The sequence below is a fragment of the Pipistrellus kuhlii genome, unplaced genomic scaffold (genome assembly GCF_014108245.1).
Source record: "Pipistrellus kuhlii isolate mPipKuh1 unplaced genomic scaffold, mPipKuh1.p scaffold_m20_p_1, whole genome shotgun sequence".
Classification (NCBI taxonomy): domain Eukaryota; kingdom Metazoa; phylum Chordata; class Mammalia; order Chiroptera; family Vespertilionidae; genus Pipistrellus; species Pipistrellus kuhlii.
In genome coordinates, this window is record NW_023425404.1 from 196857006 (window position 1) to 196883426 (window position 26421).

Consider the following 26421-nt stretch of genomic DNA (forward strand, 5'->3'; position numbering starts at 1 on the left):
CGTCAGCCTATGAATCAAGAGATCAGGGTTCAGTTCCGGGTCAGGGCACATGCCCGGGATGTGGGCTCGATCCCCAGTAGGGTTTTTACAGGAGGCAGCTGATCAATGATTCTCTCTCGTCATTGAGGCTCCTCTTTCCCTTTCCCTCTCCCTTCCTCTCCGAAATCAATAATAAAAATATATTTTAAAAATGTATGAGACTTGCGTAAGGAGCCCCAGTCCAGCATAGAAACACTTAACATACTCCACAGCACTGAAAAACGTCGTCACAGGCAAATGCAGAAGGAGAGTGGCTGGGGCGAGGAAAATGAGCATGTGGAGTCAGTAAACGCCTTGTAGCGTGGAGGGAAAGCACGAGAAAGCCACCTGGAAGGAAACGCGAGGCTTGCAGGACAGTTCCAGGAGGAACAGCTGCAAGGAGCTCCGGAAGGAGCTGGAGGGGAAACGGAAGTGAAAGAAGTGCTAGAAGAAAATGTGTCCGGCCTCGAGCTAGCCTGCGACGAATCCCGCTCCAAGGCTGAGGAGGAAGGCTTGCCGAGTTCCAGACACAAGCGGTGACATCCAAAGGCAGGAGCCGAGGGCACCAGATTCCTAGGGGGCCCTGGAGCGGCTTCCAGGGACTCTGATGAGCTGAGCAAGGGGCCTTTTCCTGATGGGATTCGTTGTCAGGGCAAAGGAAAGAACACAGGGAGGGCCCGGCCCGGTTCCCTTTCCCCACGGGAGATCCCCCTCACGGAGACAGTTCAGTCATGGCCAAGGTCTCAAGGCAGAGCGGATAGACGCGGCGCACAGACGGTGGGAGACCCTTACACGGTTCTCAGTTCAATCTGCATACGCCAGGGCTTTGGCACGGTGATTGCCACATAAGGGCTCCTGAGAGCTTGGCCACGTACTGTGAGGCAGAGACGGGAGCACCTGGCCCCCGGGCCGGATAACGCCTGCGAAATCCTGTGGTCTGGCCCTGCCAGGGCATCAGGCTGAGTTAACTTTGACCAAAGACAGCAGGCTGGTGTTTAAGTCGTTAACTTTGTGTGGCCCGGGAACGATGCTATAAATATCCGAACAGCCCTCGGCCGGACAGGGTTCCGCCCCCGCTGTAAGGGAGCCTGCATCACCCTGGGCGCAAAAACAGGGGCATCTTAGTGAACCCAGGAGGGGAGGGAGCAAGGGGTGCAGGGCAGGCAGACATTCTAGGCCACATCTGGTTGGGGGTGAGAGAGGAGGTACAGGGTCTGCTTCCGTGCTTCCGGGGTGTGTGTGGGGGAACAGGGAGAGTGGAAAAGGACAATGTCATGGGTGGGCATCCTTACCATCTTCTCTGAATGCATTCATAGGGGAAGAGCAGTTTATTCATGCTCCGCCTGCCTCCCCCTTCCCCTCCCCCTTTCCCACCCTGTGCCCCCGCCCCCCACCCCATGTCCCTTTATAAACACGCGCTCCCGCCCGCTCCGAGGCCTCCCGGGAATCTCGGGAGAAGCGGCCAGATTCCGAAGGCGGGCTTGGTGCTGGTCATACGGCTCCGTGTCATCCCTGGCTGATGCTACCGCGGGGGCTCCTGTCCCACCCACACCTGCCGGCACCGCTGACCCCCACGTGGCACGCACGCACCCACCCACCCTGGGAGCTCTGAGCCCCTCGTGAGCCGAGTGGCCACTTACTCATCTGGGAAGGCGAGGGCGGGCTGGCGATGAGTCATCGCGCATTTAGCCGTTCCCTGGCAGAGAGGAACATTGAGGGGGTGCCGGCAGCTCCGCCCCACCACCCCCTCCCCTGTCCCCTCCCCCGTCCCATCACTGTCAGTCACTGTCACTGGTCCTCAGTGTGGGTTCCTCGGAGGAACGGAGAGTGAGATTTATGCTGAGGGACCGGCCCACGCCGTTCTGAGGCTAAGAAGCCCCACCAGCTGCCGCCTGGGAGCTGAGCCAGGACGGCCGAGGGCTGGGTTCGGTCCTGTCCGAGGGCCCAAGGCCCCGGGGTGCGGGCGGGAGTGGGTGGATGCCCTGTTCAAGCCAAGAGCAAACCCGCCCTCCTCTGAGTTCTTGTCCACCCCCAGAGGCTGGGGTCCGCCCCCAGGGGAGGCCTCCCCTCCGCTCAGCGCTGACCCCTGCGGAGTCCTGGAGCCGCCCTCAGAGACCCAGGGGGAGGCATGGCCAGCTCCCCGCCAGGCAGCCACAGGAGCCGGATCTTGGCTAACAGGCCACAGGGCTATGTCACCGGGGTGGGCAGAGGCAGCAGTCACGTTTGCTGTGCGACCTTGTCCCTGGCACCCGCATCTCTCCTGACGCCGAGCCCAGCGTCAGGGTGCAGGAGGGCGTCTGTCATGTGCACCCTGGAGCCACGGCAGGCCGGACACACTGGCTCCCTGCCCGGGGGCGGGAGCACCAGCCACTGGGCAGAGAAGAGGGATGGCTGTCCCTGGGGAAGCCGTGCCTGCCTGCGGGTTCCTGCAGGGGGGAAATTGCTGATGGCTGTGGTGGTCAGGGAAGGCTCCCTGGAGGAGGTGCTGACTTCACCCTCCTCCTCCTCCGCCCCGCCTCCTCTTCCTCCTCTCTGGGACTTTTCAGTCTGCAGGCCGATGCTTCATCCTTTGAGCCAAACTCAAAGGTCCCAGGTTCGATTCTGGCCAAGGGCACATGCCTGGGTTGGGGTCTCGATCCCCAATAGGGGGCGGGCAGGAGGCAGCTGATCAATGATTCTCTCTCATCGTTGATGTTTCTATCTTTCTCTCCCTCTCCCTTCCTCTCTGAAATCAATAAAATATATTAAACACACACACACACACACAAAACAACAAACAAAAAAAAAACACCTGCAGGACTAGCCAAGCTACTGTCAAGGCTGCATTCTCGCACCCCCTCCTCCCTGCCTCTCCTCCGGGGAAGTGGGCTGGAACGTTTCTGGTCAGTACAAGGCTCTTCTCCCTTTCAAACCCACGCTGCCCCCTTTCGAACCCCTTGTAACTTCGCTCTGAGGACGTCTGCAGGCTCCGGAGGAGGCTGGGAAAGGGGCCTCCTTGGGACGTCGGCAGCTGAAGGTCCGAGGGACAGCCTCCCGGAGCTGGGAAACGCCAGCGGGAATCCCCGATTCCCTCTCCTCTCCTATGGCTCTGCCCGCTGCCATCTACCGAATAGCAGAGCGGCCCCTGTCCCGGAGCCTGTGCCCTCACAGGGCACCGGCCCCTGCCCTTCGGGGAAAGTAACAGTGAGCGTGCTCTCCACTCTGTCTGCTCTCTCAGGGCCCGCGGGCCGGCAAGGCTGCCCCCGGCTCACCCACGCTGCCCGGTCCCCGCCCTCCAGAGGGCTTTGCACAGGTGTAACGGGAACAATTTGCTTCTCCAACTTCCATGTCTGTTTTGCATGTGTGTTTTTTAATGTATTTTTTGATTTTTTTTACAGAGAAGAAGAGAGAGGGATAGAGTTAGAAACATCGATGAGAGAGAATCATCCATCAGCCGCCTCTTGCACACACCCCCACTGGGGATGTGCCCGCAGCCAAGGTACATGCCCTTGACCGGAATCGAACCCGGGACCCTTCGGTCCGCATGCCGACACTCTATCCATTGAGCCACACCGATGAGGGCTGTTCTGCATGTTTGACAGCGGGCCATCATTTTAAAACCGGGTTCCCTCCCACCTCCGTGGGCACTTCTGTCGCTGCCGTTTGCCCACGTCCCAGCCGCTCCCTGAGGCACGGCTCGCACCGCCTGACTGCGTGGGCCCGGCCTAATGGATCCGGGAGATAATGGGGCTTTGTTTTTCCGAAAGGATGGAGCGTTCGACGTGTTTGACGTGAGTCGTGAATCGCTCAGAACTCAGGCGATTATTCTGAGCTCTTCAAGCTGCTCGGTTGCCGGGAAACCACCCCGAAGCCGGAGCCTTTGCTCAAGTTTCCACCAGGTGGCTGAGCCTCTGCAGGCCCTGCCCTGCGTGGGGGCAGGGACGGGGGCTCTGGTCAGCAGTCTGGGGGCTGGGTGGGGAGCAGCCTTCGTTCTGGGCAGAGGACCCCAGGCCCCGTGGCCGGCAGCCATCAGAATCGCCTGGGGAGGTGCCGGCTGCCCGGCCCCGGTCCCGCCTGGCTCCCGGACTCAAGTGTACAGCCCTGCGAAGCCCTCTCTTTGTGCCTCAGTTTCCTTATCTGTAACGTGCAGGAAGTCGCAGCATTATTGTACACAGAGCCCTCAGCACGGGCATGGCTCCCAGGTGCCCATGGAAAGGTGGCTGAGGGAAGGAATGCCAGCAGCCAGGCCGATCGCCGAGAGGGCCACATGCGGGGCCAAGGCTCCCGGACGGAGCCCAGGGGGGTCAGGGCCTCGGAGCCCCCTGGGCTGAGGCAGGAGGGTGAGAGGGAGGGTGACAACGCCTGTGGCTCGGAGAGGTCCAGAGACGGGGCGGAGCCTGGGCGAGACTTCTCGCTGTTCCTGGGAAGACACGGGCCCTCCGCGGCCTGGCCTGCGTGGGCTCTCGACTGGGAGCAGGGAAGCACTCAGCAGCCCGGGTGGAGGAGGGGGTGCCCATGGGAGCTGGGACAGCGAGATGGGGGCCGAGGACAGAAGCAGCAGCAGCGAGAGGGGGCCGCTTTGGCCCCTAGAAACCTCAGAGGAAGGAAGTGAGCCCGGCGGGCTGCTGCCAGCTCAAAGGCCGTGGGTTGGGGGTCTGAGGGGGGTCTTAGGCTCCTGAAGGCCGTGGGTTGGGGGTCTGAGGGGGGTCTTAGGCTCCTGAAGGCTGTGGGTTGGGGGTCTGAGGGGGGTCTTAGGCTCCTGAAGGCTGTGGGTTGGGGGCCTGAGGGGGGTCTTAGGCTCCTGAAGGCCGTGGGTTGGAGGTCTGGGGGGGTCTGGGTAGAAGGCCCATCGCTCTCCAGGGGTGCCCCTCGGGGCCGCGGCCTCCCCTGATTGGTCGGCGCCGGTGGGTCATCGGTCACCGCAGCCGGTCCTGGCATCCCACCTGGCTCTGCTGCTTCGCTGGGCCTGGAGCCGGAATCCACCCCAGCCTCCATTCTCTCCAGGGGCAAAGGTCAGGGGTCTAGGCCACAGGACCAGCGAGATGCCAGGGGAGGGCGGCCACCGATGTGCCCGTTGCCAGGCCCGGGCCCTCTGCCCGGGGGATGCCTGTGTCCGACTGTCAGCCGCTCGGCCCGCGTGTCCAGCTGCGTCCGTTTCCCCGTTCCACCAGCCAAGGAGTTTCCCTCGCTCCCTACTCTCCCGCCTCATCCCAGCCCCCACACAGCTCTGAGCCGGGGCGCCTGCCCGCAGCCCACCCAGCCCAAGGCCCAGCTCCCTATGCACCCCTGCCTTCTAGGGCCCCTCCCCCCGCCCCGCACCACGATGTGGGTGCCAGCCCATTGCCGGGAGCTCCCAGCAGGATCCCACCTGCCACCCTCCCCGAGGGCAGCGTGGATCCGATGGCTCTACCTCCACTGCCTCTCACGGGTGTGCCAGGCACGCGCTGGCACCGCCGAGGGCCCTGGGCTGTGAGAGCTGCAGGGCTCGGCCGGGAAAGGTTGAAGGTGCCACGTGAACTCGTTCCCCAGGGCCCGTGGGACGAGAGCAGCGCAGCCCCCACACCTTTCCTCTCACGGGGTGGGCCAGGCGCCGGCAGGTCTCCTGGCAGTCGGGGTGTGGGCAGGGCTGGCTCCTGCTGGACGGACACCCTGAGGGGAGCCCATGTCCGGCCTTTCCTAATCCCGGCTGGGCCCACGTTCCCTGCACCGGGCCCTTCCTCCCGGGGAGGCCCCACGCCCCCTCTCCGCCCTCCCCACGGGGCAGCTCCAGCCCATCCTCAGCCTCTCGGCACCTCGGCTTCCCCGTCTGCAGCCTGTCCTCCCGGGGGGTGTGAAAACCCAAAGGATGCTGGGGGACAGGGGGAGCGGGAAACCGTGGTGGGTGCTGCCCCCCGGCTTCAGAACCGTGCTCTGCAGGCCTCGCCACACGCCCCGTCCCTCCGGAGCGACGTGGCTGAGAGGACCAGCTGTTTCCTCGGTGATGAGCTCGGCGAGATCCCGGGCTGCACCCGGAGCTGGAGCGGCCGGGCCTCCCTGCACCCCGTGTGTCACTCGGGCCTCGCTCGAACAACACCGGCCCGGCCCACGCATCGCAGGGGGTGAGCGCGACCTATGAACCCGAGGTCACCGTTCAGTTCCCCGTCGGGGCACAGGCCCAGGGTTGCAGGCCCGGTCCCCAGTGTGGGGCGTGCAAGCAGCAGCCCATCCATGATTCTCTCTCATCACTGATGTTTCTCTCTCTCTCTCCCCTGCTCCCTTCCTCTCTGAAATCAATAAAAACATACTTTAAATGAATAACTAAAAAACAAACACCCTTCTGAGCCTCATTTTCGATGTAACATTTGTTATTTTATTGGAAAAGGCTGGTATTCACATATTTATAATTTTATTCAACAGCTGGATAATCTGTGAGACACCAAAGAAAACAGCGCACCCGTGAGCGACAGGGTCCAACACGGCCCGTCTGTCCACGCCCCCCGCCCGGCCCCGGGCCACCCAGCCGCCTCGGAGGACGGAGCAGACAGACAGCCAGACAGACAGCCACCACCTGGCAAGGACGCGGGAGCCCGCCCCGGCGCCAAGAGCAGAGACACCAGCCTCCGGGAAGCCACGCCTGTGAGCGTCTCCCGGTCCTTCCCTCCTCCCGCGTCTGCGGCTCTGCCCTCCGCCCCCAACCCTGTTCTCCGCACTCAGTGTCCTCTGGACCCCATTTCCCGGGGATCCAGGACGGGCTTTCCTTCGGGAAGAGGGTTGTCTTCCTTCCCCTTTGTGGTTCGGTATCCGCTGGAGTTTAAAACCGACTCCCTCTCGGCCGTGCGTGAGAGCCGGCCTCAGCGTGTGCCGTCTGGCGGGGCTTCCTCTCGGGCGCACTCTCAGAGGGGACGGTCTGCGGAGCACCCCAGGGACCGGCCAGGCCCTCCGCGCTGGAGCTCGGCTCCCACAAGATCCCAGACCATGGACCCCGTTCTGGAAGCTCTCCCCGGGGGGCGGAGTCCAGTCCTGTGGTCCTTCCGGAGCATATGTACATGCAGAGCGTCCTTGGCCGGGCTGGCCACGATGCACGCACATTCTCCGTCCGCGTGGATGGAAAAGGGGTGCCCGGACCCCGCCTGTGTGGACGGCCGGAGCCGAGCGCCATGCGTTTGTGCTTTGACATCCAGGCAGGTCCCGTCCCCACGGAACCTCACTGGGTCCACGTCCTCATCCGGTGACAGCGAGTTAAAACAAACAAATAAATAAATAAATAACTGTGGGGATTGGCGGGGCCTGGGCAGAGACAGGGCGGGTGGCGGGCGGGGAGGGGCGGGCGGAGCTGGTCCCAGATTGTCCCTAAAGAAAAGGTGCTTAAAATGGTCCTAACATGCAATTTTCTCTGGGAGGCGGGTCGGCGTGTCTGCGGAGGAGAGAGGGCGCCGCGGGGGAGCAGGGGGGGCGGGCAGCTCCTGAGGCCAGCAGACAGGGGAGCCCCGGGCTTGTCCATTCTCCACCTGCTCCATTCTCGTTCTCCGGCCGGTCATCCACCTGCTCTGTCTGCTCCAGGCGGGGCGACGCTCCGGGCCAGGCTGTGGTTTCTGTGTGGCCGCCAGCGTGGTAGGCCGGTGCCCGCGGGAGACCGGATAGGACTGTGCCTCGGCCCCCACGGGTGCACGCCATGGGCTAGCTGTGTGTCCTCCGGGGACCGTTTCCTCGTGTGTGCAATGGGGATGAGAAACTGCGCGCCTTCCCGCCCATGGCCCCTGGCACAGAGCCTGGCACGCCGTGAGCAGCAGGTGTGCGTGGAGGGTCACGATGAAGATTCCAGAAGGTCTGGCGGAGCAGGAAGTCCCCACAAGTGCCCGGGGACTGTGTGGAGTGCTGGGGGCACAGGGGTGACATGGTGCCTGAGCCTGGGGCCTGCGGGCGGCGAGGTCGGCGGGGTGGGTGAGAGTAGCAGGCACACCCATGGGAAAAGGTCACCCCCCTCCACCCAGAACTCTGGCAGACCGGGACACGGAAAGACCTGGAAAGAACCCAAAAGACGAGCCAGCGCCCCAGCGTCTCAGCGTGAACTCACAGCAGCGTGAACTCAGTCCCCCACACGCAGGGGCCCTGCAAACCACTCCCTTCCGGCTCTGAGGGCCCTGCAGGCTCATCGGAGCGTCATTCTCTGTCCGGAACCCGACCTGGGAGCGTAAGGAGCCGCTGGAGGGAAAATTAACCAAATGAACCGAAGACAGGAAAACCCTAGTGACGTGGGAAAGACAGCGCGGGGTCAAGTCCCAGGACGAGGAGCCCTGAGCGGCAAGGCCGACGGCGTCTGTGCTGCAGTCTGTGCTGTGGTCCTCGTTCTCCTCCCTGGAAGGCGCCGGGCCTGGGGGAGCCGGAGGAGGCTGGGCCACAGGGACCCCCCACACACACAACGCCCTGCCGTGCCGGAGCGGCCGCGGCCGCCTGCGGGGAGGCCGGCCGGGCACACGCCTAGTGCATCTCGGAGTTGACCTTGTCCTGGAAGATGTACAGGTTGTTGGTGGCGGCGATGGCGATGATGTTCTCGGCAGGGTGCCAGGCCGTGTGCAGGATCTTGCGGGTGAAGTCCAGGCTGTCCACGCTGATGTCGTCGCGCCGCCGCTTGCCGCCCACGCACACGCGCCGCGGCTTGAGCACGGCCCGCGGCTTGCTGCTCTCCCGCGAGGCCTCCAGCGTCACGTCGCGCTTGGTGTTGCGGTCGAACATGCGGAAGAAGTTGTTGTAGGCCCCGGTCATGATGACGCTGCGGGGAGGGAGGCGTCAGCGGGGGCTCGGGGAGGACGCTGCCCCTCCCCCCAGGCATCGGCCGGCGCCCCGAGAGGTGGCCCGGGGAGGAGGCCGGCCTGCCGGCCTGCCTCTGGGACACCCCTCTTCCTCCCCGATGTCTCAGCTGCCATCACCCCCACACGTCCAGTCCTCTGCCCCCAACACCCAACAGAAGTCTCCTGAATGTGCCCCTCCGGTCCAGAGCGAGAGTCCAGGCATTCAGGAGACAAGGTCTGAGGTCGGAGGGCGGGGTGGGGGTGGGGGGCCGCAGGGGGCATACAGGGAGAGATGCTGGGCTGTCAGGAGGCCGGCCAAGGGCAGGCCCCCAGCCAGCCAGCCCCTCCTGCCCGCAGGACCCCAGGACCCCCTGTGCTCTGAGCAGCTGAGTGAGTACGTGAATGCTCTCTGCACACGGCTGCTGTGCAAATGTCCACAGACATGCCGGTCCGGCCAAGGAGAGCGGTCCGTCTGTCCGTCCACTGTCCTCCCTGTGAGAGCAAGGGGACGCCACTCTCCCGCCTCTCCTCTCCCCAGTGAACCAGCAGCGTGGAGCTCTGATCCCATAGTTGGGGGAGGAGAGTCAGCTCACTAAGCTATTTGCAGCCCACAGGTGCTAACGCTGAGGGGCGCGGAGGATGGAGCCGCCTCCCACCGGACTGGGCTGCTCAGGGTGAAGTGCGGGGCAGGAAGTGGTGGGCCCCAGGCAGCTGGGAGGAGCTTGGGGCACCTGGCCCAGGGAGCCAGGCATCGCCTGGCCACGCGCGCCCCCTGGTGGCCATGTGAGGAAGGGCAGGCAGCCTTCCCAACCTGCGGAAACCCCAACACACACGTGCACACACATATGCACACACATATGCACACACAAGCACATGCACACACACAACTGGGGATTGACCTTTTGCTAGCATTAAGAATTGAACCCCCAACCCACGACCCACTGGCACGTTTATGAGGGAACCCCAAGGTGTCAGGGGTACAGCTCAGAGGCTCCTCAGGAGCCTGCCCACACGGGGGTGTCTGGGCGGCCTGTGCAGGGCCTGGAGGGGGTGCCAGGTGTCCCCGCAGCTAGCCTCAGGGCAGGGGTCCCCGTGGAGCGCGGGAGGCGGGCTTGCTTCCTGTCCCGGAACGGAGGGCTGAGTGGTGCCTGCGGCCGGGAGGGCGGCCGCCTCCCCACTCCTTGGTCAGCGAATCCTCGTGACGGTGGGGGGGGCGGGGGGCTTCCCGCTGGGTGAGGCGCCTTACCTGTCGCTCCCGTTCCAGGCGCACTCAAACTTGTCGAAGATGCAATCGTTCTCGTACAGGGAGCACAGCTTGCTCCGCAGGTAGTCGTGCACCTGGCGGACGAGGGGGCCGGTGAGTGGGGACCCAGGCCGCCCCAGCCCCTCCAGGGGAGGGCCCCCCTGAGCAGCGAGGGGCTGTCCTCCGGTCTGATGCTCCTGAGCCAGCCCAGCTCACCCGGGAGGGCCCACACCTGGCACTTGGCCAACCCCGAGTGGTGGCAGCAAGGGGACAGGCACCGTGACCGGGAGACCAGACCCTCAGGGCAGCAGCTGGCGGGCAGGGGACACACAGCTGCCTGCCAGGCGGGGCTGGACCGGCCTCCCCCCTTGGCCAAGCTACGTCTGCTTCATTTCCTGAGCCTCAGCGTCTTCACTTACAAGATGGGCGTATGATGGCTGTCCCCCTCCCCATACGTGGGACAGCCCCTCCGGGGGGGGGGGTCCCGGCACAGGGGAGGGGCTGGGGTCTCCGCCACGGCCCACCTGGTAGGTCTCGATGGGCCTGGCCTCCATGTTCAGGTCCCAGACCTTGACTGTGAGATAGTCCCGGGTGAGCATGTAGCGGCCACTATGGCTGAACTTGACGTCGGACACAGAGGAGATGATTTCCGAGAAGAAGGAGCGGTTGCTGGGGTCCTCGGGCTCCTCGAAGACTGCGGAGACAGACAGACGCAGTCACCGCCACCGGCCGCTCCCGCACGGCCGCGGACCACACTGCTGTCCCCCCTGTGCGCCCCTGAGGGTCCTCACCCTCCACCACACCAGTAACCGAGGCCCGGAGTCACCCGCCCAGGACAGACCCCGCAGAGGGGAGAGCCAGCCGTGTTTACTGAGCACCAATGCTGAGCCAGTCCACAGCCCTTCCTCTGTTTTCTTTTTCTTTTTCTTTTTCTTTTAATCAATCTTTATTGTTCATATTATTACAAAGGTTCCCACCCCCCTCCCCCCTTCCCCATCCCCCACTGTCCTCATCCATAGGTGCACAGTTTATGTTCAGTCTCTTCCTCCCTCCCTTTCCCCGACAGTAAATCCCTTTTCAGATAGTAAATCTGTTACTTAGCATTTTCTCATATCAATAATACCTCCACATGCCCAATGATACACTTCACACAAAAGACATTTCCAAATAGGTCAACCAGCCTCATCCAGGCCCCACCCAAGGCGCTCACAGATCAACACCCCAGCGCCATACTAACTCAACACATCCAGATCTAAGCCTTCATCACTTGATTCAGCAGACCCTCAAGTTCCCACAAAAGTTTCCAGCCATGTCTGAGAGGCAGCCGTGGGGCAGGGGCAGGTGAGGAGCGAGCTGTTCCGGGCCTGGCTGCTCCGGACCTGGCCTCTGTTGCTCTGGTTCGTTCCACAACCAGCTGCTCCGGGTCTGGTCACTGCCGCTCCCAACCTAGTTGCTCTGGACTTGGCTGTTGCTGCTCCAGGCCTGGCCGCACCCGACCCGGCTGCTCTGGGCCCAGCTACTCCGGGCCTGGCCGCTCCCAGCCTGGCAGCCGCTGCTCCAGGGCAGCCCTTTCTCTGAGTCACTGCGTCTCATCCCCCACAAAACAGAGGAAGTATATATATTCCCACTTTATAGCCAAGGAAACTGAGGCACAGAAGGCTGAACCCTAGCCCTAGGTCTCCCAGCTGGAAGGATTTTGAGCGGAACAGGCACGGGCTTGCTGCACTCTACCGCCACCTAGTGGTGAGGGTGCCGCCAGCACAGCGAGGTGTCAGCACAACCTCCAGGCGCTGGACCAGGGGGGTCCCTGCTGGTCACCTCCAGCCTCTCCAGCCTCTGACTTCTCTCCGGTCACCTCAGAGGCGTGTTTTGTGGCCTGGGGATAACCAGAGCACCAACGCCTTTACTTCCGCAGGCTTGCGCGCTCGTCTTTTTCTTTGAAGTTTCTGGCACAGAATTGTTTTATCAAATGACAGCAGAGTCTGCTGCGCCCTCTTCCATGTCTCTCCCACCGCACAGGGTGTCTCCTGGGCGTCAGTAAGAGGATCGGGGTCTCCCTCCTCACTGACGGGCCTGCCAAGGGCATTTCAGGGCAATTAGTGCTGCCGAGAGTGTAAAGGCCCCTCCCCCTGACCCCAATTACTTCACAGCTGGGGCTCTGAGTCCACAGAAATCGCCACCTACTTGACTTCAACGGCTCCACCTAACAGCTCTCCCGGCCCTGCCGGTTCCCTGCTCTGCGGTGCCTCGTGGTGTCACTACCGTCACCCACAAGGGCTGGTGGGAAGCACATCCTCCGATAGCCACAGTGACATGGCGGGGCGCCGGCTGCAGGCACCTGCGCGTCCACAGAAACGCAGGCAGAGGGAGGCCAGAGGCAGCCTCCTCTCCAGCTCCAATGGGGGGCACCCCTCCTTGCTCAGGCCCTGCGGCTCCTGGTGCCCACAGGCTCCGGGCGCCCACAGGGACCAGGCGCCCACAGGGTCCCGGCGCCCACAGGTCCCGGCGCCCAAGGGCTCCCAGCACCCACAGGGCCCGGCGCCCACAGGGCCCAGGCGCCCACAGGGCCCAGGCGCAGGCTCCTCATGGGGCTGATGAGCTCCTGGATCCCAATGGCCACCGGCGTCCTGCTCCAGCCTCAGACAGACACTCAGCCTCCTGCAGCCGCACCCACGCCTTCCAGCCGGGGCCGAACCTACAGCCAGAGCCAGCAGGGCTGGGAGGGTGCCCCCGGAATGGGTCTCAGGGCCGCCTTGAGGGAGGCCTCCTGCCATGACGCCTGGCCCTCGCCCTGCCACGTGCCAGGCAGCGGAGCAGAGCACCGCTCTGTGTGACCCCTGACCTCTCCGAGCTCCAGTCCACTCACCCGGCGAACAGCATGGTGGGGCCCCTGGAGGGAACCCCTGGGAATGCGGCCTGCGAGGGGCTGGAGCAGCTGCTTGGTACAACGGTGACTATTTTTACAGTTTTTTGTCCCCAGTTTTGCTCCCTGAACTCTCCTTGTCCATGTTTAGCCCATCTTTCCTGCCAACTCCTACACGTCCTTCTGAGCCTCCATCCAGATGCCCAGCTCCCTGGGCATCTCGTCCAGAGGCTCCAAAGAAATCAGACTCGCAGCCCGGTCGCCCTCACAGCCCCAGGCTGTCTCCTGTATGGTCCCTGGTGGGGCTGTGCGCTCCCCGGACGGGTCTGGCCTCTGTCACAGGTCATCTGGCATCCACCCAGCGGCGACCCGGCCAGGCCCCTCCCGCCACACACACCCCGGCTGCTCTCCCGCCTGAGAACCCCCAAGCTCTCCGGTCTGTGCATCCCTCTGGGTGCGACCCCCCACCCCCCAGCCACCTGCCGCTCTGAGCTCCCACCCGCCTCTCACCGCTGTGCTCTGGCCAATAGGGGCCTCGGGGTCCGGCCCCAGGGCCTTGGTGCTGGCCGTCCTGTGGGGAGACTTTGTCCTGGCTCTGCCCCCCGGACCTCGGGGCCTCCCCACAGAAGGTGGCTGGGTCTGGGGCGCCCCTTAGCCCTGGTCGATGGGCCTGGCTCACTCACAATCCCCACGAGAGTTCTTAGTCCTCAAGGCTTCGGTGAAGAGTGAAAGAGCATGGACCCATGGGCGGGAGACTATCGGAGCCTCTCTGCTGGTTCTGCCTGGCTGTGTGACCCAGGGGACGTGTCTTAACCTCTCTGAGCCCCCCCGATGGCTGCCTCTCAGTCCCCGGAGCTGCACGTGCTGCCTCCGCTGGCAAAGCCTCGGCAGGTGGACGGGCCCCGAGCGGCAGGGACTGCCCCGGCCGCCCTGACCTCCGGGTTCCCCTGAGCCGGAGACAGGGAGGCCAAGGGCCGGAGGAAAGAGGGGTGAGCAGAGCGGAGGTCCGGGTGCAGGCGCCTCTAGAAGATTCTCCCTTGGAGCTTCCAGAAGAAAGATGGCCCAACCCGTACCTGGATTTGGGGCCTCTGCGCTCACGTTGTAAAAGAACATACTTCTGTGGGTCTTTAAATCTAGTTTTAATTAAGTCAGAGAGGGAGAAAGAGAGGGACATCAATGGTGAGAGAGAATCTGACCGGCTGCCTCCTGCACGCCCCCCACTGGGGATAAAGCCCGCAGCCCGGCCATGGGTGGGAATCATCGGTCAATGCTCAACCGCCGAGCCACACCAGCCAGGCATATTTGTGCCGTCTTAAGCCAAACACAAGCGTGGCCCTCGGTCTCAGCCGCCCTGGGAGACTCAGCCGTCCTCCGGTCTGTGCGTGAACACCACCGGCCTCCTCACAGGGCAGGCTGAGGGTGCCTGCGAGTAAGCACAGCACCCCATGTGCCGCCAACACCCCCACCCTCAGCCGTGGCTCTTCCCCCGCACGGGGCGGGGGGTGTTGGGGGGCAGCGCACAGTAGGGGCCATAGGGGCAATGGCCCCCACCGCCTGGCCTAAGAACTCGCCGAGCTCGGCGCAGCCCTCCTGTTGGCAGACTTCGCGCTGTTGAAACAGAAATAACGGTCTGTTCTGAGGACCCCTGTACAGCCGTTTCCATGGTTACGCTGTCTTAATGACCAGCGGACAAAAGACCTTGATTCCTTCTGCTTCGGAGAAAGACAGGAAGCTTTGGGCCAGGCAGCAGCCACGGGGCACCCAGCTCTGCCCGAGGGAGGCCCGGGGGAGGGGAGGAAGAGGAGAGGGGAGGGAAGGGGAAGGGGGAGGGGGAGGGGGAGGGGCACGGCTCTGCCTGAGCCTCGGTCTCCTCATCTGTGTCATGGCAGCTGGGGCGCCCTTTACTCAGAAACGCCCGTCTCACCCACTGGGAAAGGGGCGCCATGGCTGCATCTCGGAGTCACGCTCAGCCGGTCCCTGAGTGTGAGCAGCAGCTGGGTAGGTGGACGGAGGTGGGACGGAAAGAAAGAGTTCTGATCTCCAAGTCGTTTTTAAAAATCGGCTCAGCCCGGCTGGCGTGGCTCAGGGGTTGAGCATCGATCTTTGAACCAGGAAGTCCTGGTTCGATTCCGGGTCAGGGCACAGGCCTGAGTTGCAGGCTCCATTCCCAGTAGGGGGCCTGCAGGGGGCAGCCGATCCATGATTCTCTCTCATCACTGATGTTTCTATCTCTCTCTCCCTCTCCCTTCCTCTCTGAAATCAATAAAAATAGGCCCTCGCTGGTTTAGCTCAGTGGCTAGAGCATCGGCTGTGGACGGAAGGGTCCTAAGTCAGATTCCTGGTAAGGGCACAGGCCTGTGCAGGCTTGACCCCCAGTAGAGGGTATGCAGGAGGCAGCCGGTCAATGATTCTCTCATCATTGATGTTTCTATCTCTCTCTCCTTTCCTCTCTGAAATCAATAAAAATATTAAAACATATATACTGAGTGGCCAGGTTATTATGATCTCTGAACGCATAATAATCTGGCCACTCAGTGTGTGTGTGTGTGTGTGTGTGTTAGAGGCCCGGTGCATGAATTCGTGCATGGGTGGGGTCCGGCCAGCCTGGACAGGGGGAGGGGACATGGGCAGTTGGCCGGCCGGCCTGCCTGCTGGTAGAACTCCTGGTCGAGGAGACAATTTGCATATTAGCCTTTTATTATATAGGATATACACTGAGGGCCAGTTATGCATTCAGAGATCATAATAATCTGGCCACTCAGTATATATATATGTTTAAAAATAAATGAATAGCTGAAATCGGTTTGGCTCAACAGATAAGAGCGTCGGCCTACAGACTGAAAGGTCCCGGGTTCGATTCTGGTCAAGGGCATGTACCTGGGTTGCGGGCACATCCCCAGTAGGGGGTGTGCAGGAGGCAGCTGATCGATGATTCTCTCTCATCGATGTTTCTGGCTCTCTATCCCTCTCTCTTTCTCTCTAAAAAATCGATAAAATATATTTTTTAAAAATAAATGAATAAAAATCAAGCTCAAATGACAGTCATTTGTGTTCTGATTCAAAACAGTGCCACCCCCTCGGGAGAACGAAGAGGTGAGGGGGTCAGGGTGGGGCCTATGCAGGACACAGGCCCCACCCACTACGGACACGGGAGCTGCGAGGGCAGGAGGAGGGCAGGCGCCTGTGCTGTCTTCACTGGAAGCTCCTGTGCAGGGTGTTGGGTTTGAGGAAAAAATAAATCCACAGCCCTGGGCGGTGGCTCAGCGGTCACAGCGCCAGCCTGTGCGCTGAAGGGTCACGGGTGTGATTCCGGGTCAAGGGCACGTGTCTGGGTTGCAGGTTCAATCCCGGCCCTGGTAGGGACACGTGCAGGAGGCAACCGACTGATGTATCTCTCTTACATCGATGTTTCTCTCCCTCTCCCCGTCCCTCCTTCCTTTCCACTTAAAAAAAAAAAAAAAAAAGGAAAAAAATCCTCTAGTGAGGATTAACCAAAAATAGGAAAATCCACAAAACTTTAAAATACAAAATTAACTCCGATAGTCAGTTTGCATAAAGCAACAATAACAGGTTACACTCGAGGTTGCTAAGGCTTCTCAGTGGCGCACGTGCAGGCCAGCCGTCTTACAAGAGGAACAATCTCAGTAAAACGGGGCGAGGGCGGGCTCCCCCAGCTCCCCGAGAGGACCGCCCTGCCGACCGACTGCTCCCTGTTGGGGAGACCCAGGCCAGGCCTCTGAACTGCAGAACCCGGAAAGCAGCCTCCTCCTGGCCCGGCTTCCCACCTCCCCAGCCAGACCTCCCGCTCCGGCACCTGCTGCCTCTCCACATCCTCCCTGGAGCTCAGAGCCCAGAACCTGGGGCCTCATGCTTCCCTAGGCCCACCCGAGGCCCACCCGAGGCCCACCCAGGGCTCATGTCTTCTCCATCCTCCCACCCCGACCCTCAGCAGCCTCGCCTCCCTTTGAGCCTGCCCCCCGCCCCCGCCCCCAGCCCCCTCACCGCCCCCCCAGCGGCTCACGCTTGGAGTGCTTGTCGCACAGGGCGGCCGCCCGCATGTCGCACAGGCGCAGGGAGCCCTTGCTGCTGCTGTAGACGAACAGGTTGCAGTGGTGCGGGTGAAACTCAGATGCCGTGATCACCTCCGTGAGGTCCTCCATGTTGGCCGGCTTGATGTCCACGATGTCTGGCCCGTCAAGGAAGTGTGGGCGCTCTGCCTCCCAGGCCTCCCCCCGGGATCCCACACCCTGTACCCAGCGCCTCCCCACCCTACACCCGGGTCTCCCCACCCCCTCCCTGACATACCCCACATCTGAGCCACCTCTCCGCATCCCAGAGACTCCCCAAGCTGCAGGCCTGCATGTCGAACCGCCCACTGGCTGGGTGCCCGTCCACTGTCCCAAAAGCCTGGACTTGCCACCTCCCTCCTGACCTGTGCCCTCTGCCCGCCAGTGCCATCCACGGAGGCCCCTCCGCCTGCCCCCTCACCCCCCGTCGGAGCGGGCAGAAGGCAGAGCGTGGTGGGGCGCCTGCCGCACGCTGGGCACCCAGTGGCCCTCCCCGGGCCCCCGCCCCGGCGCTGAGGGGGTGGCACTGCCCGCTCCCCGCCCACCGTGCCCACTCCCCTCTGCCTGCAGCAGCAGGGTCCCCTGGGGAAAGGCCCTGCCTTCTGGGTTGGGGCTCCGATCGGTGCCTCCCACCCGCTCAGCCACCACGAGGGGAGGGCTGCGGCCCCTCTGCTGGGTGTGGAGGGGAGGGGGGCAGAGGGAAGCGGGAGCTGAGCCTCGGACAGCACGAAGGGCGGGGTGGTCTGTGTGCCTCCGTGTCCGGGCCAGGCTGCAGGGGCTGGGCCGCCTGTGAGCATGTGCTGCTCGGGACCAAGACCTCTCCGCCGGGAAAGGCGTGTCCCCGGCGCACACACGGAGCCGGGGGCGAGCGCCTTATCCGGGCGACGCAGCGGGAGCAGCTGGGGGACTGCTGCCCGCCCTCCCCACATGGGCATCGAGCCCTGGCAGGCGTTCCAGGCTGGTGCACAGCCCCGCCATCGACCTTCCAGCTTCAGAGGCCCCCGGGCACTTCGCTACGGGGCCTTCCCGGCTGCCTGGGCCGCGGGCGCCGGTGCCTCTGAATGGGAGCCCCGCCCGCGTGTGCGGAGGCCCCAGCCAGCTCGGCCAGCCCTGCGGGGTGACCCAGGACAGTTCCCGGTCCTCGGTGCCTTGGTCTCCTGGCCTGTGAAACGGGCTAACGGTTCCTGCCCATGAGCACACGGCCTGCCGCATCTCAGAGCCGGTGCCTGTCAGTGGCCCGCCATTAACGTGACCTTAACGCCAACCCAACTCTGAGACTCACCTCCCGTCCGTCAGCCCCTCCGCCCCTCCCCACTGCTTTCTCTCGGTACAAAGGGGCGCCTTCTGGAAGCTGCATGAATCCTCGTTATACACCCTGGGGTCACCCCACCCCATACCCCGAGTCTCTCCATCCCTACACCCTGGGGTCTCCCCTCTCCTGACACCCTCACCTCCTCTCCCTGACACCCCGGGGGTCTGTAAGGATCAGAAGACCCTGACCCTGCACATGAGCACCCCGAGGAGGGTCTGTGCTCGCCCTCAAACCCCACCTCCTGGGAAGCATGGTGCTTCCCAGAAACGGAGAATCACCCAGAAACAGGCAGAGAGGGCCAGGGGCTGCGTCACCCCGCCTGAGCGGTTGCCCTGGAAACGGTTTTCTGTGCGAAAAGCAGCGGAGATTAAATCACGAGAAATGAGGCTGGAGCTGGAGGAGGAGAAGCTGCAGCATCTGTGATGCGAAGGCCACCCCCATCAGCCTCGCAGCCCAGCCACAGAGACCCTCTCCTGCGCTCTCAAAAGAGGACTCTGCCTTGGCTGGCGTGCTCAGTGGTTAGAGCACTGGCCTGTGGCCTGAAGGGTCACGGCCTTTATTACTGGTCAAGGGCATGTATCTGGGTGGCAGGTTCAATCTCTGTCCCTGGTTGCGACGCATGAGGAAGCAACCAATCAATGTGTCTCTCTCCCTCTCCCCCTCCCTCTCCCCCTTCCACTCTCTAAACATCAATGGGAATTAGCAAAACAAGGGGTCTGGATATAGCGGGTGCCAGGGAAAGACAGGGTGCCACACGGAGCCTGCATTTCCACGCGACCCTGGTGGAGGGAGACAAAGCCAGAGTCAGGGTCCACGTGTGTCTCTGAACCCCAAGATCCAGAGCCCATGCCCGGCACCCCTGGGGCCGGACGGCACCCTCGGTACGGAGCACACTATGCCCCACACAGACACGTGGACCCTGGGCCCACACCGGCGGCCACACGCCTGGCCCCTTAGAGGCACCTGGTCCTCCGAGGACCACGGCTTTGGCCCTGACCTGGCGGTGCCCAGTGCTGGGTGGAGCCTGGGCTCCAGTCTGGGCGGCTGGCCTCGCTCTCTCTGGAATGACAGTGCCCCCTGAGCGGGCCAGGTCCCTGCTGCATGCCTGCTTTCCAGGTGCAGCATGAGGGGCTGGCCTGTCCACCGGGAGGTGGACTCCGAGAGCAGGCGGGCTCAGCGACCAGCAGGACACGGCCTTGGGCTCCACCGATTCAACTGAGCAAAGCGTGCTTCACCCAGATGTCTCGGCAGGAACACGCTCATGATGGGAGAGGCTGTTACCATGGTGACAGCAGCCTCGGAGTGAGGATGGAGGCAGCTCTCCCAGGAGCCACGAGGGGCCTCCCACACAGGCCCCAGGGACGCGGGCATGCCGGCGGCCTCAAAGGGCCACACCAGCAAAGAAAGCAGCTTCTTTCCAGCAAGTTTCCCCGGACGCTGACTCAGGCCGAACCATGCCGACTGTGCAGAAGCTTCTCCAGGGAGCCTGGCAGCCTGGCCCGAGGGAGCTTCTCCGGGGCGCCACGGCAACACCACGCCGGTGGCCCGGCCTGCAGAGAATTATCTTCTCACAGTTCTCCCTGCCAGCATCCACCATCGAGGCGTAAGCAAAGGTGTGCTCTTCGGGCCTGTCTCCTGGGCCCGCCACGGCACCGTCTCTGCCCTCACACGGTCCCCTCTGGGTGTGCACCCCTGGTATCTCTCTCCGTCCAAATCTCCTCTCCTTGTCAGGCACCAGTCTTACTGGATCAGGGCCCCCGGGACCTCATCCGCCTGCATCGCCTCGTTAAAGATCGAACGCCCACCTCCTGAGGGCCTGGAGATGTGGACTTCAGCTTTTTTGGGGGTAAGGGGGGTCACAGTTCAGCCTCCTTCTCTTCTCCGCTCAGAACCTTGATCTTCACAGTGCGGTCTGCTCAGGGGGCAGAAACCAGGTTGCTGGGGCAGGTGGGGCCATGGGGGAGGGGCCTTCCTGCATGGCTGCTCCCTGCACACGCCCCGATGCCCATGCGTGTCTCCTCTGGGTGGTGAGCCGGTCTACGCACCCCTGCCCCAGCCGGGGTGGATGACTCCCAGGTGGTCAGGCAGGAGAGAGAGCACTGGCTTCTGAGTCAGAAAGATCAGGACACGACGGCCCAACCCCGCCATGCAATAGCTGTGCGACTTAGGGAAACCTCCTCCGCCTCTCTGGGCCTTGCTTTTCTCATCTGTAGAATGGGTTGGCCACGCCTGCTTTGCAGGGCTGCAATAAGGGTTTCATGAAATGACACGTGACAAAGACCCTCACACATGGTTAGTACTTTTAGCAATAAACCCGTTAGATTAAATCAGAACCAGCCTTTCTCTTCCTCTGAAAAAACAAACAAACAGGAGATGCTTGGGTTGGGGGGGGTGGGTGTCACTGTGAGGGTTTGTGCTGACTTGCACGCCGGGGTTTCTGAGACCCGGGAGGGGAAGCCGAGGTGGACAGAGCTGGACAGTCCAGTGGCTGCCTCCTCCTGGCTCTGGGAGGGCGATCCAGCCCCACCCCGGCTTCCTGGGCTCCGAGCCCGGCAGCGAAGCCAGCTATCGGCCCCACCGCGATGCTCCAGGAGGGACACTCGGGGCCACGTGAGGGGATTTGTAACGAGGCCCTGGGGTGGACTGGAGAGTCGGTGACGGGTCCTCTGAGGCAATTGCGTTACACCAGGGCCGAGAGCCAGCGGAGTTATCTGGGCGGAGGGCCAGGGTGTGGCGGGGGGGGGGGGGGTGATCCATGTGACAGGGAGGCGGAAGCTGAGGTGCTGTGAGCGGCAGGCTGGGAGGGAGGGAGGGAGGGAGGGAGGGAGAAGGAGGCCGACAGGGCTACAGCCAGGATGGTTCAGTTTTTTGTTTTGTTTTGTTTTTAATATACTTCATTGATTTTTTACAGAGAGGAAGAGAGAGGGATAGAGAGTTTGAAACATCGATGAGAGAGAAACATTGATCAGCTGCCTCTTGCACACCCCCTACTGGGGATGTGCCCACAACCAAGGTACATGCCCTTGACCGGAATCGAACCTGGGACCTTTTAGTCCGCAGGCCGACACTCTGTTTACTGAGCCAAACTGGTTTTGGCGTGATGGGCCAGTGTTAACCGGCAGCGTGTTACAGACATGCCAAGAGGCCTGTCGGGAAGGGGCAGAAGCACCACGGAGTGGCACGTCCCGCCATCAGAGGGGACGGTAGGCCAGAGCAGACAGAGCTCATGCATCGGCCACGTGTGTCACACACAGTCCCAGCGTGGCCTGTAGGGCCCTGAAAGTGCCAGCTTTCCCTCAGAATCCAGAACAGGAGCCAGGAGACATTACCCCATGGCTGGGGCTGAGGGGCAGTCTGAGTGACCGGGGCGGGGAGGGGCCGCAGGCAGTGTACCTGCTTCTCAGAGGCGGAAGGACCATCTACACGAGAGACCCAGAGTCTGACTCCCAGGCCCTGCCACTGCGTCAATCTGTGGGATTGACTGTGGGAGCACGAAGAGGCTTCTGTGGCTTATGTCCCCCTGTAAAGGGGACGTGTTGCCCCGGCCCATTTGGCTCAGTGGACAGAGCACTGGGCTGCAGACTGAACCCAGTCAAGGGCATATTCCTCAGCGGCAGGCTCAACCCCCAGACCCAGTCGGGCACATGTGGGAGGCAACCAATTGATGTGTCCCTTTCAAATCAATGTTTCTCCCTTCTCCCTCCCTCCCTCCCCTCCCCTCCACTTTCTCTGAAATGGAAAATATCCTCAGGTGGGGATTAACAAAAACCAAACAGAACAATAAAAGGGGGCACCTTCATAACTCTTGTTTCACAGTGTGGTCGAGAGGATTAAGTAGGTCAATATGTTCCAGGTGCTTAGAACACTGTCCGGCACAGCGTAAGTGGTACAGAGCAAGGGCTCAGGAGGAGGTGCCGGTGTGTGGGAAGTGGTGAGGGTGATGACCTGCAGGACAGGCTGCTGGGGAGTCAGCACCGTGGACAGCGCACAGCCAGGGAGAGCCCTGGGCAGCATAGAGGCAGGTGGGTCAGCACCGTGGACAGCGCATGGGCACTCTCAGGGAGGTGGAGGCTGGCCGGCCTGCCTGCCCTCGGAGAGGCCTCAGAGAGGCCTCAGAGCAGCACTGAGGTGCTGTCACGGGTTAACAGCAGGTTTTCCAAGCGGAAGCCTGACCTGGGGGATTCGGACTTGGGGCATTTTTGAACAGATGCCCCCCCGTTTCCTCCTCTGCACGGTGGGACTGTGGGAGCACGAAGAGGCTCCTGTGAGGTGCCGACCACGGTCATGGAGGAGGGGGTGGTGGGTCTACGGCACATCAGGCCCTGTACCCACCGGCTCCACCCGCCCAGCCCCGCCCCAGCGGCACAGCCCGCTGCCCGGATGGGAACAGCGAGGCAGAGTGAGTGACAGAAGCAGTTGGACCCTGGGATCTCGGAGCTTCGCCAGCAGCGGACCTGGCGGGCAGAGGGGCCCTGGTGGGTCCGCGCCATTGTTCCCTGCGTGGGGGACAAGCCCCGCCCTCAGGCTGCTGGAGGCCTGGAGCCTCTGCCGACGGCTGGCCCACCACCCAGCCTCGCTCGGGACCCGCTCAGGAAACAGGAATCAGACCTCGTTCCAGACGGAGGGCCTGTGCACTGCCAGCTCCCACCGGGATACATCACTCAGGGGGAAGAAATCAATGGAGCCACCTTCGCAGTCCTCCGGTGCCACACAGAAAGCCGAGGCTCCTGGGCCGAGGCCCCTGAGCAGCCTGTTCCCTATGAGACGCACCGAACGCGAGAAAAATGACCCCGCGCTGCCAACCGTCTCAGAATGTTGGTACTGAGGGACGTGAGCGGTGGCTTAAAGAGAGGTGGAGGTGGAGGTGGGTAAAACCAACAGAGAACCCGCAGGAATTCTGAGAGCGAGCCTTAACCATCCTGGGGCCCGTTGCTGACGAGGGAGAACAATGGCAGCCACCGGCGGGGGCCCGGTTAGTGACTGATTCTTTATTCCCTACAAACGCCCTCCCAGTGAGGAACGTGGCCCAGTTCACATTCGCGTGAACAGATGGCCCAGGACGTTAAGCAAGGAACGGAGCCCAGGGGGTCCAGACCCAGCACCCAGCCTGCTCCTCTGTAGTGTCTGGGACCCGAGCACCATGGAGCCCAGACTCATGGGGGCGGGGGGTGTCTACACCCCAGGACCAGGTGGAAACTGAGCCTCCTCACTCGAGTCCGCACCTGCAACCATCACAAGTCCCTACTGTGTGCAGGCCCTGCATTCCATGGGGGAGGGGTGCAGAGAGGGCGCGGACTGGGCTCCTGACCCCCAGGGTGTCCCTGGAAAATGGGGGCGGGGCATGTTAACAGGTGAGGAAAGCCCAGTGTGACAGGAAGGGGGGCCACATGCAGCGAGACTCCCCGATGACCCGTCGGCCAGGGGAGGTCTGCTCAGCCACCGCAGGCTGGAGGCGCCATCTCTCCTCAGCGGCCGAGCTGGCACCAAGGCCCACAGCGAGGCTGCCGGAGCCTCGGGTCCCCAGGACCTCACCAAGCACGCTCCCCCAAGGCCCGGACACGTCTATAGCTGACCAACTAACAGTTCAGTCTCACAAACCAGAGGCTGCCCACAGGCAGGACCTGCAGCCAGGGAAGCCCCCAGTTCCCACAGGGATCCCAAACCTGACGCTCCCTTCCCAGCACCAGCCCTCGCCTCCTCCGCTGACTTAAGTCCCGGGTCAGCCATTATTCCCACTCCCTGCATCCACCATCAGCCCCGTGTCTGCCGTGCTCCTCTGGACCCAAACCGCTGCCCTGGCCTCCACCCACCCTGCACCTGCAGCCCAGCGGGTCCCCAGAGAAAAGTGGGCGCCCTCGTGCTCTCCGGCCCTCTCGCCCCCACAGCTCCGCCCGCCTGCCAGCTTGCTGGATGCTCCCCTGGCTTATGGCACCCAGAGGGGCCTCAGGGGCAGGGCCCCCTCACTGCATCCGGGCACCGGCCTTTACGGAGCAGCCTGGTGCCAAAGGCGGAAGCGGGACTCCTGCTAGGAGTGGGCTCAGCACGTCCCCTGGGCTCCCTGTGACTGTCTCCTCATCTGTGAAGGAGGGTCGTAGCTGCGCCTGCCTCACAGGGCTGTGGTGGGGGTGAATGAGCTAATAGTGAGATGTGCTAATGCTGGACAAGAGCCTCGCTGTCACTCTCGGTCTTATCATCCGTCTTCAGAACGGGGACATCGTAGCAGCCAGCTGCTCTCTCCACTCACCCTGCCCGGCCAGCCTCGGCCCCATGCTCATGCCTGGTCAGTCCATTCCTCACCGGCTGTGGGCGCTGGACTCCCTAGCTTGTCCAGACACAGGGAGCCGCCACACAGGGCCCCGGCTCCGTCCAGCTGGGCTTTTGACACCCTCGTTGTCACGCTAAGGCCTGGGGGGGGGGGGCAGCGGGAGGGTCCAGAGGAGCCTTGGGTGGACGGTCTCAGGAGAATCAGCTGTCCCTCCTCTGGGAGGGGTGACCCCAGGACCTTACCTCCTCCTTCGTCCCTGGTGAGGTCCCACACCCGGGGTGACAGGGGTCTCAGCCACCCGGCGAGGAGGTGGCGAGGGGTCAGCTGTAACCCCCACAGCCGTGGTTCCCAGGTGTCCACAAACTCTGAGCGTGAGCTCACGTCTGCGCGTCATTCACACACGGTGGACTCACCGGAGGCGAACGAAGCAGAAGCCCCCCAGCCAGCTCCTTACACACCAGCCGGCACCACCCAGAAGCCACCGGGGCGAGCGGCGGGAAAGGATACTGAAGCTGCGGTCGGTGATGGCCAGGTGCCAGAGGTTGATGCGCAGGTCGTCGGCCGACATGTAGGTCTCGCAGTCGCTGTTGACGGAGATGGAGTTGATATGGTAGGTGTGGCCGTTGGCAAAGACCCTCCGCGGGCTCACCTCCACCATCAGGTCCATGGGCTTCAGCACGGGCACCTGCCGGGAGGAGGGCAGGTCAGAGCGGCCATTTGCCGGGGGCAGGCCGCCTGGGCCAGGCAGCTGCAGCGGGGAGGGCGCCAGTGGGCATCCATCCCGCGCGTGTCAGAAATAATGTCCATCGCCACCAGCCCTGCAGGAAAGCCCACCTCCTTCGCGTGGCCTCCCAGGGTTGGTTCTGAGCCCACCATGTGACTTTGACGAAATGACTGGACCCCTTGTCACCCCAATTTCCTCCTCTCTCAAATGGAATGAGAAGATACCATGGCAGAGTCAGCTGACTGTCCTACCAGGAAGTGACCAGTGGCCGCCCATAGAAGGACTACATTTCCCAGCTACCCTTGCATTGGGTGTGGCCACATGACTGGTTCTGACCAATGGACTGTGAGTACAGTGATGCCCTGCACTATGGGCCAAGGTAGTTAAGAGGCAGGTGTGCCTTTTTCTATCCTCTTTCTCTTCCACTGAAGGGAGGTGGAGACCCAACCTTTAGGGATGGAGGCACATGGGATGGCAGGAGGCTGTGTCCCTGCAGGAGAGCCAGTTGCCAACCCACATGCACTTTACTAGAAGCGAGAATTATATTTAAACATTTTTAAAAATATATTTTTATTGACTTAGAGGAAGAGAGAGGGAGGGAGAGACAGAAACATCAATGATGAGAGAGCATCATTGATCGGCTGCCTCCTGCATGCCCCACACTGGAGATCGAGCCTGCATTCCAGGCTTGTGTCCTTGACCAGAATCAAACCCAGGACCCTTTAGTCGCAGGCTGACGCTCTATCCACTGAGCCGAACTGGCCAGGGTGAGAATGACATTTCTGTGTGCTCTGCCCTGCAATGAGGGGTCATTTGTCAGAGCCTCAGTGTTAGCCTAACTCATAGGAACTCCCGCCTTCGGCGTGCGAGGAGTCCCTGAGACAGTATCAGACGCACGCCTCTGCTTCCCTTCTTGCTCTCTGCCCGGAGTGCCCCCGACCCCCTTGGGACAGCCAGTGAACCCCAACTCCTCCTGCAAGATCTGGAGGCAACAGCCCCCCAGAAGTGTGCAGCTGCCCTGGTAGGCAGGGCTGACACCCCCTCCCCCGGACACACCCAGCACACGGCCCACCTCTCTATAATATTAGAGCTCAGCATCACTGCAGTGTCACTCCAGTAAAATGGAAGGTTTCAAAGGTGCCGGACAGACGGACAGACACAGTGGCCTGGCCTGGGCTCGAT

The 26421-nt window shown here is 62.5% G+C and overlaps 1 protein-coding gene across 1 annotated transcript in view; it reads right to left on the bottom strand.

The window, feature by feature from the left end:
- Positions 1-26421, bottom strand: part of PPP2R2C (protein phosphatase 2 regulatory subunit Bgamma) — a 78062-nt gene that overhangs the window by 12204 nt on the left and 39437 nt on the right. Inside the window, exons 5-10 of the mRNA XM_036420839.2 lie at positions 25023-25200; positions 16893-17057; positions 10533-10702; positions 10012-10103; positions 8438-8746; positions 8140-8145 (exon numbers count right to left, since the gene is read on the bottom strand). Of these exons, the coding sequence (XP_036276732.1) occupies positions 8455-8746; positions 10012-10103; positions 10533-10702; positions 16893-17057; positions 25023-25200 (897 nt within the window). The 3' untranslated portion in view covers positions 8140-8145; positions 8438-8454. The remainder of the gene's footprint in view (positions 1-8139; positions 8146-8437; positions 8747-10011; positions 10104-10532; positions 10703-16892; positions 17058-25022; positions 25201-26421) is intronic.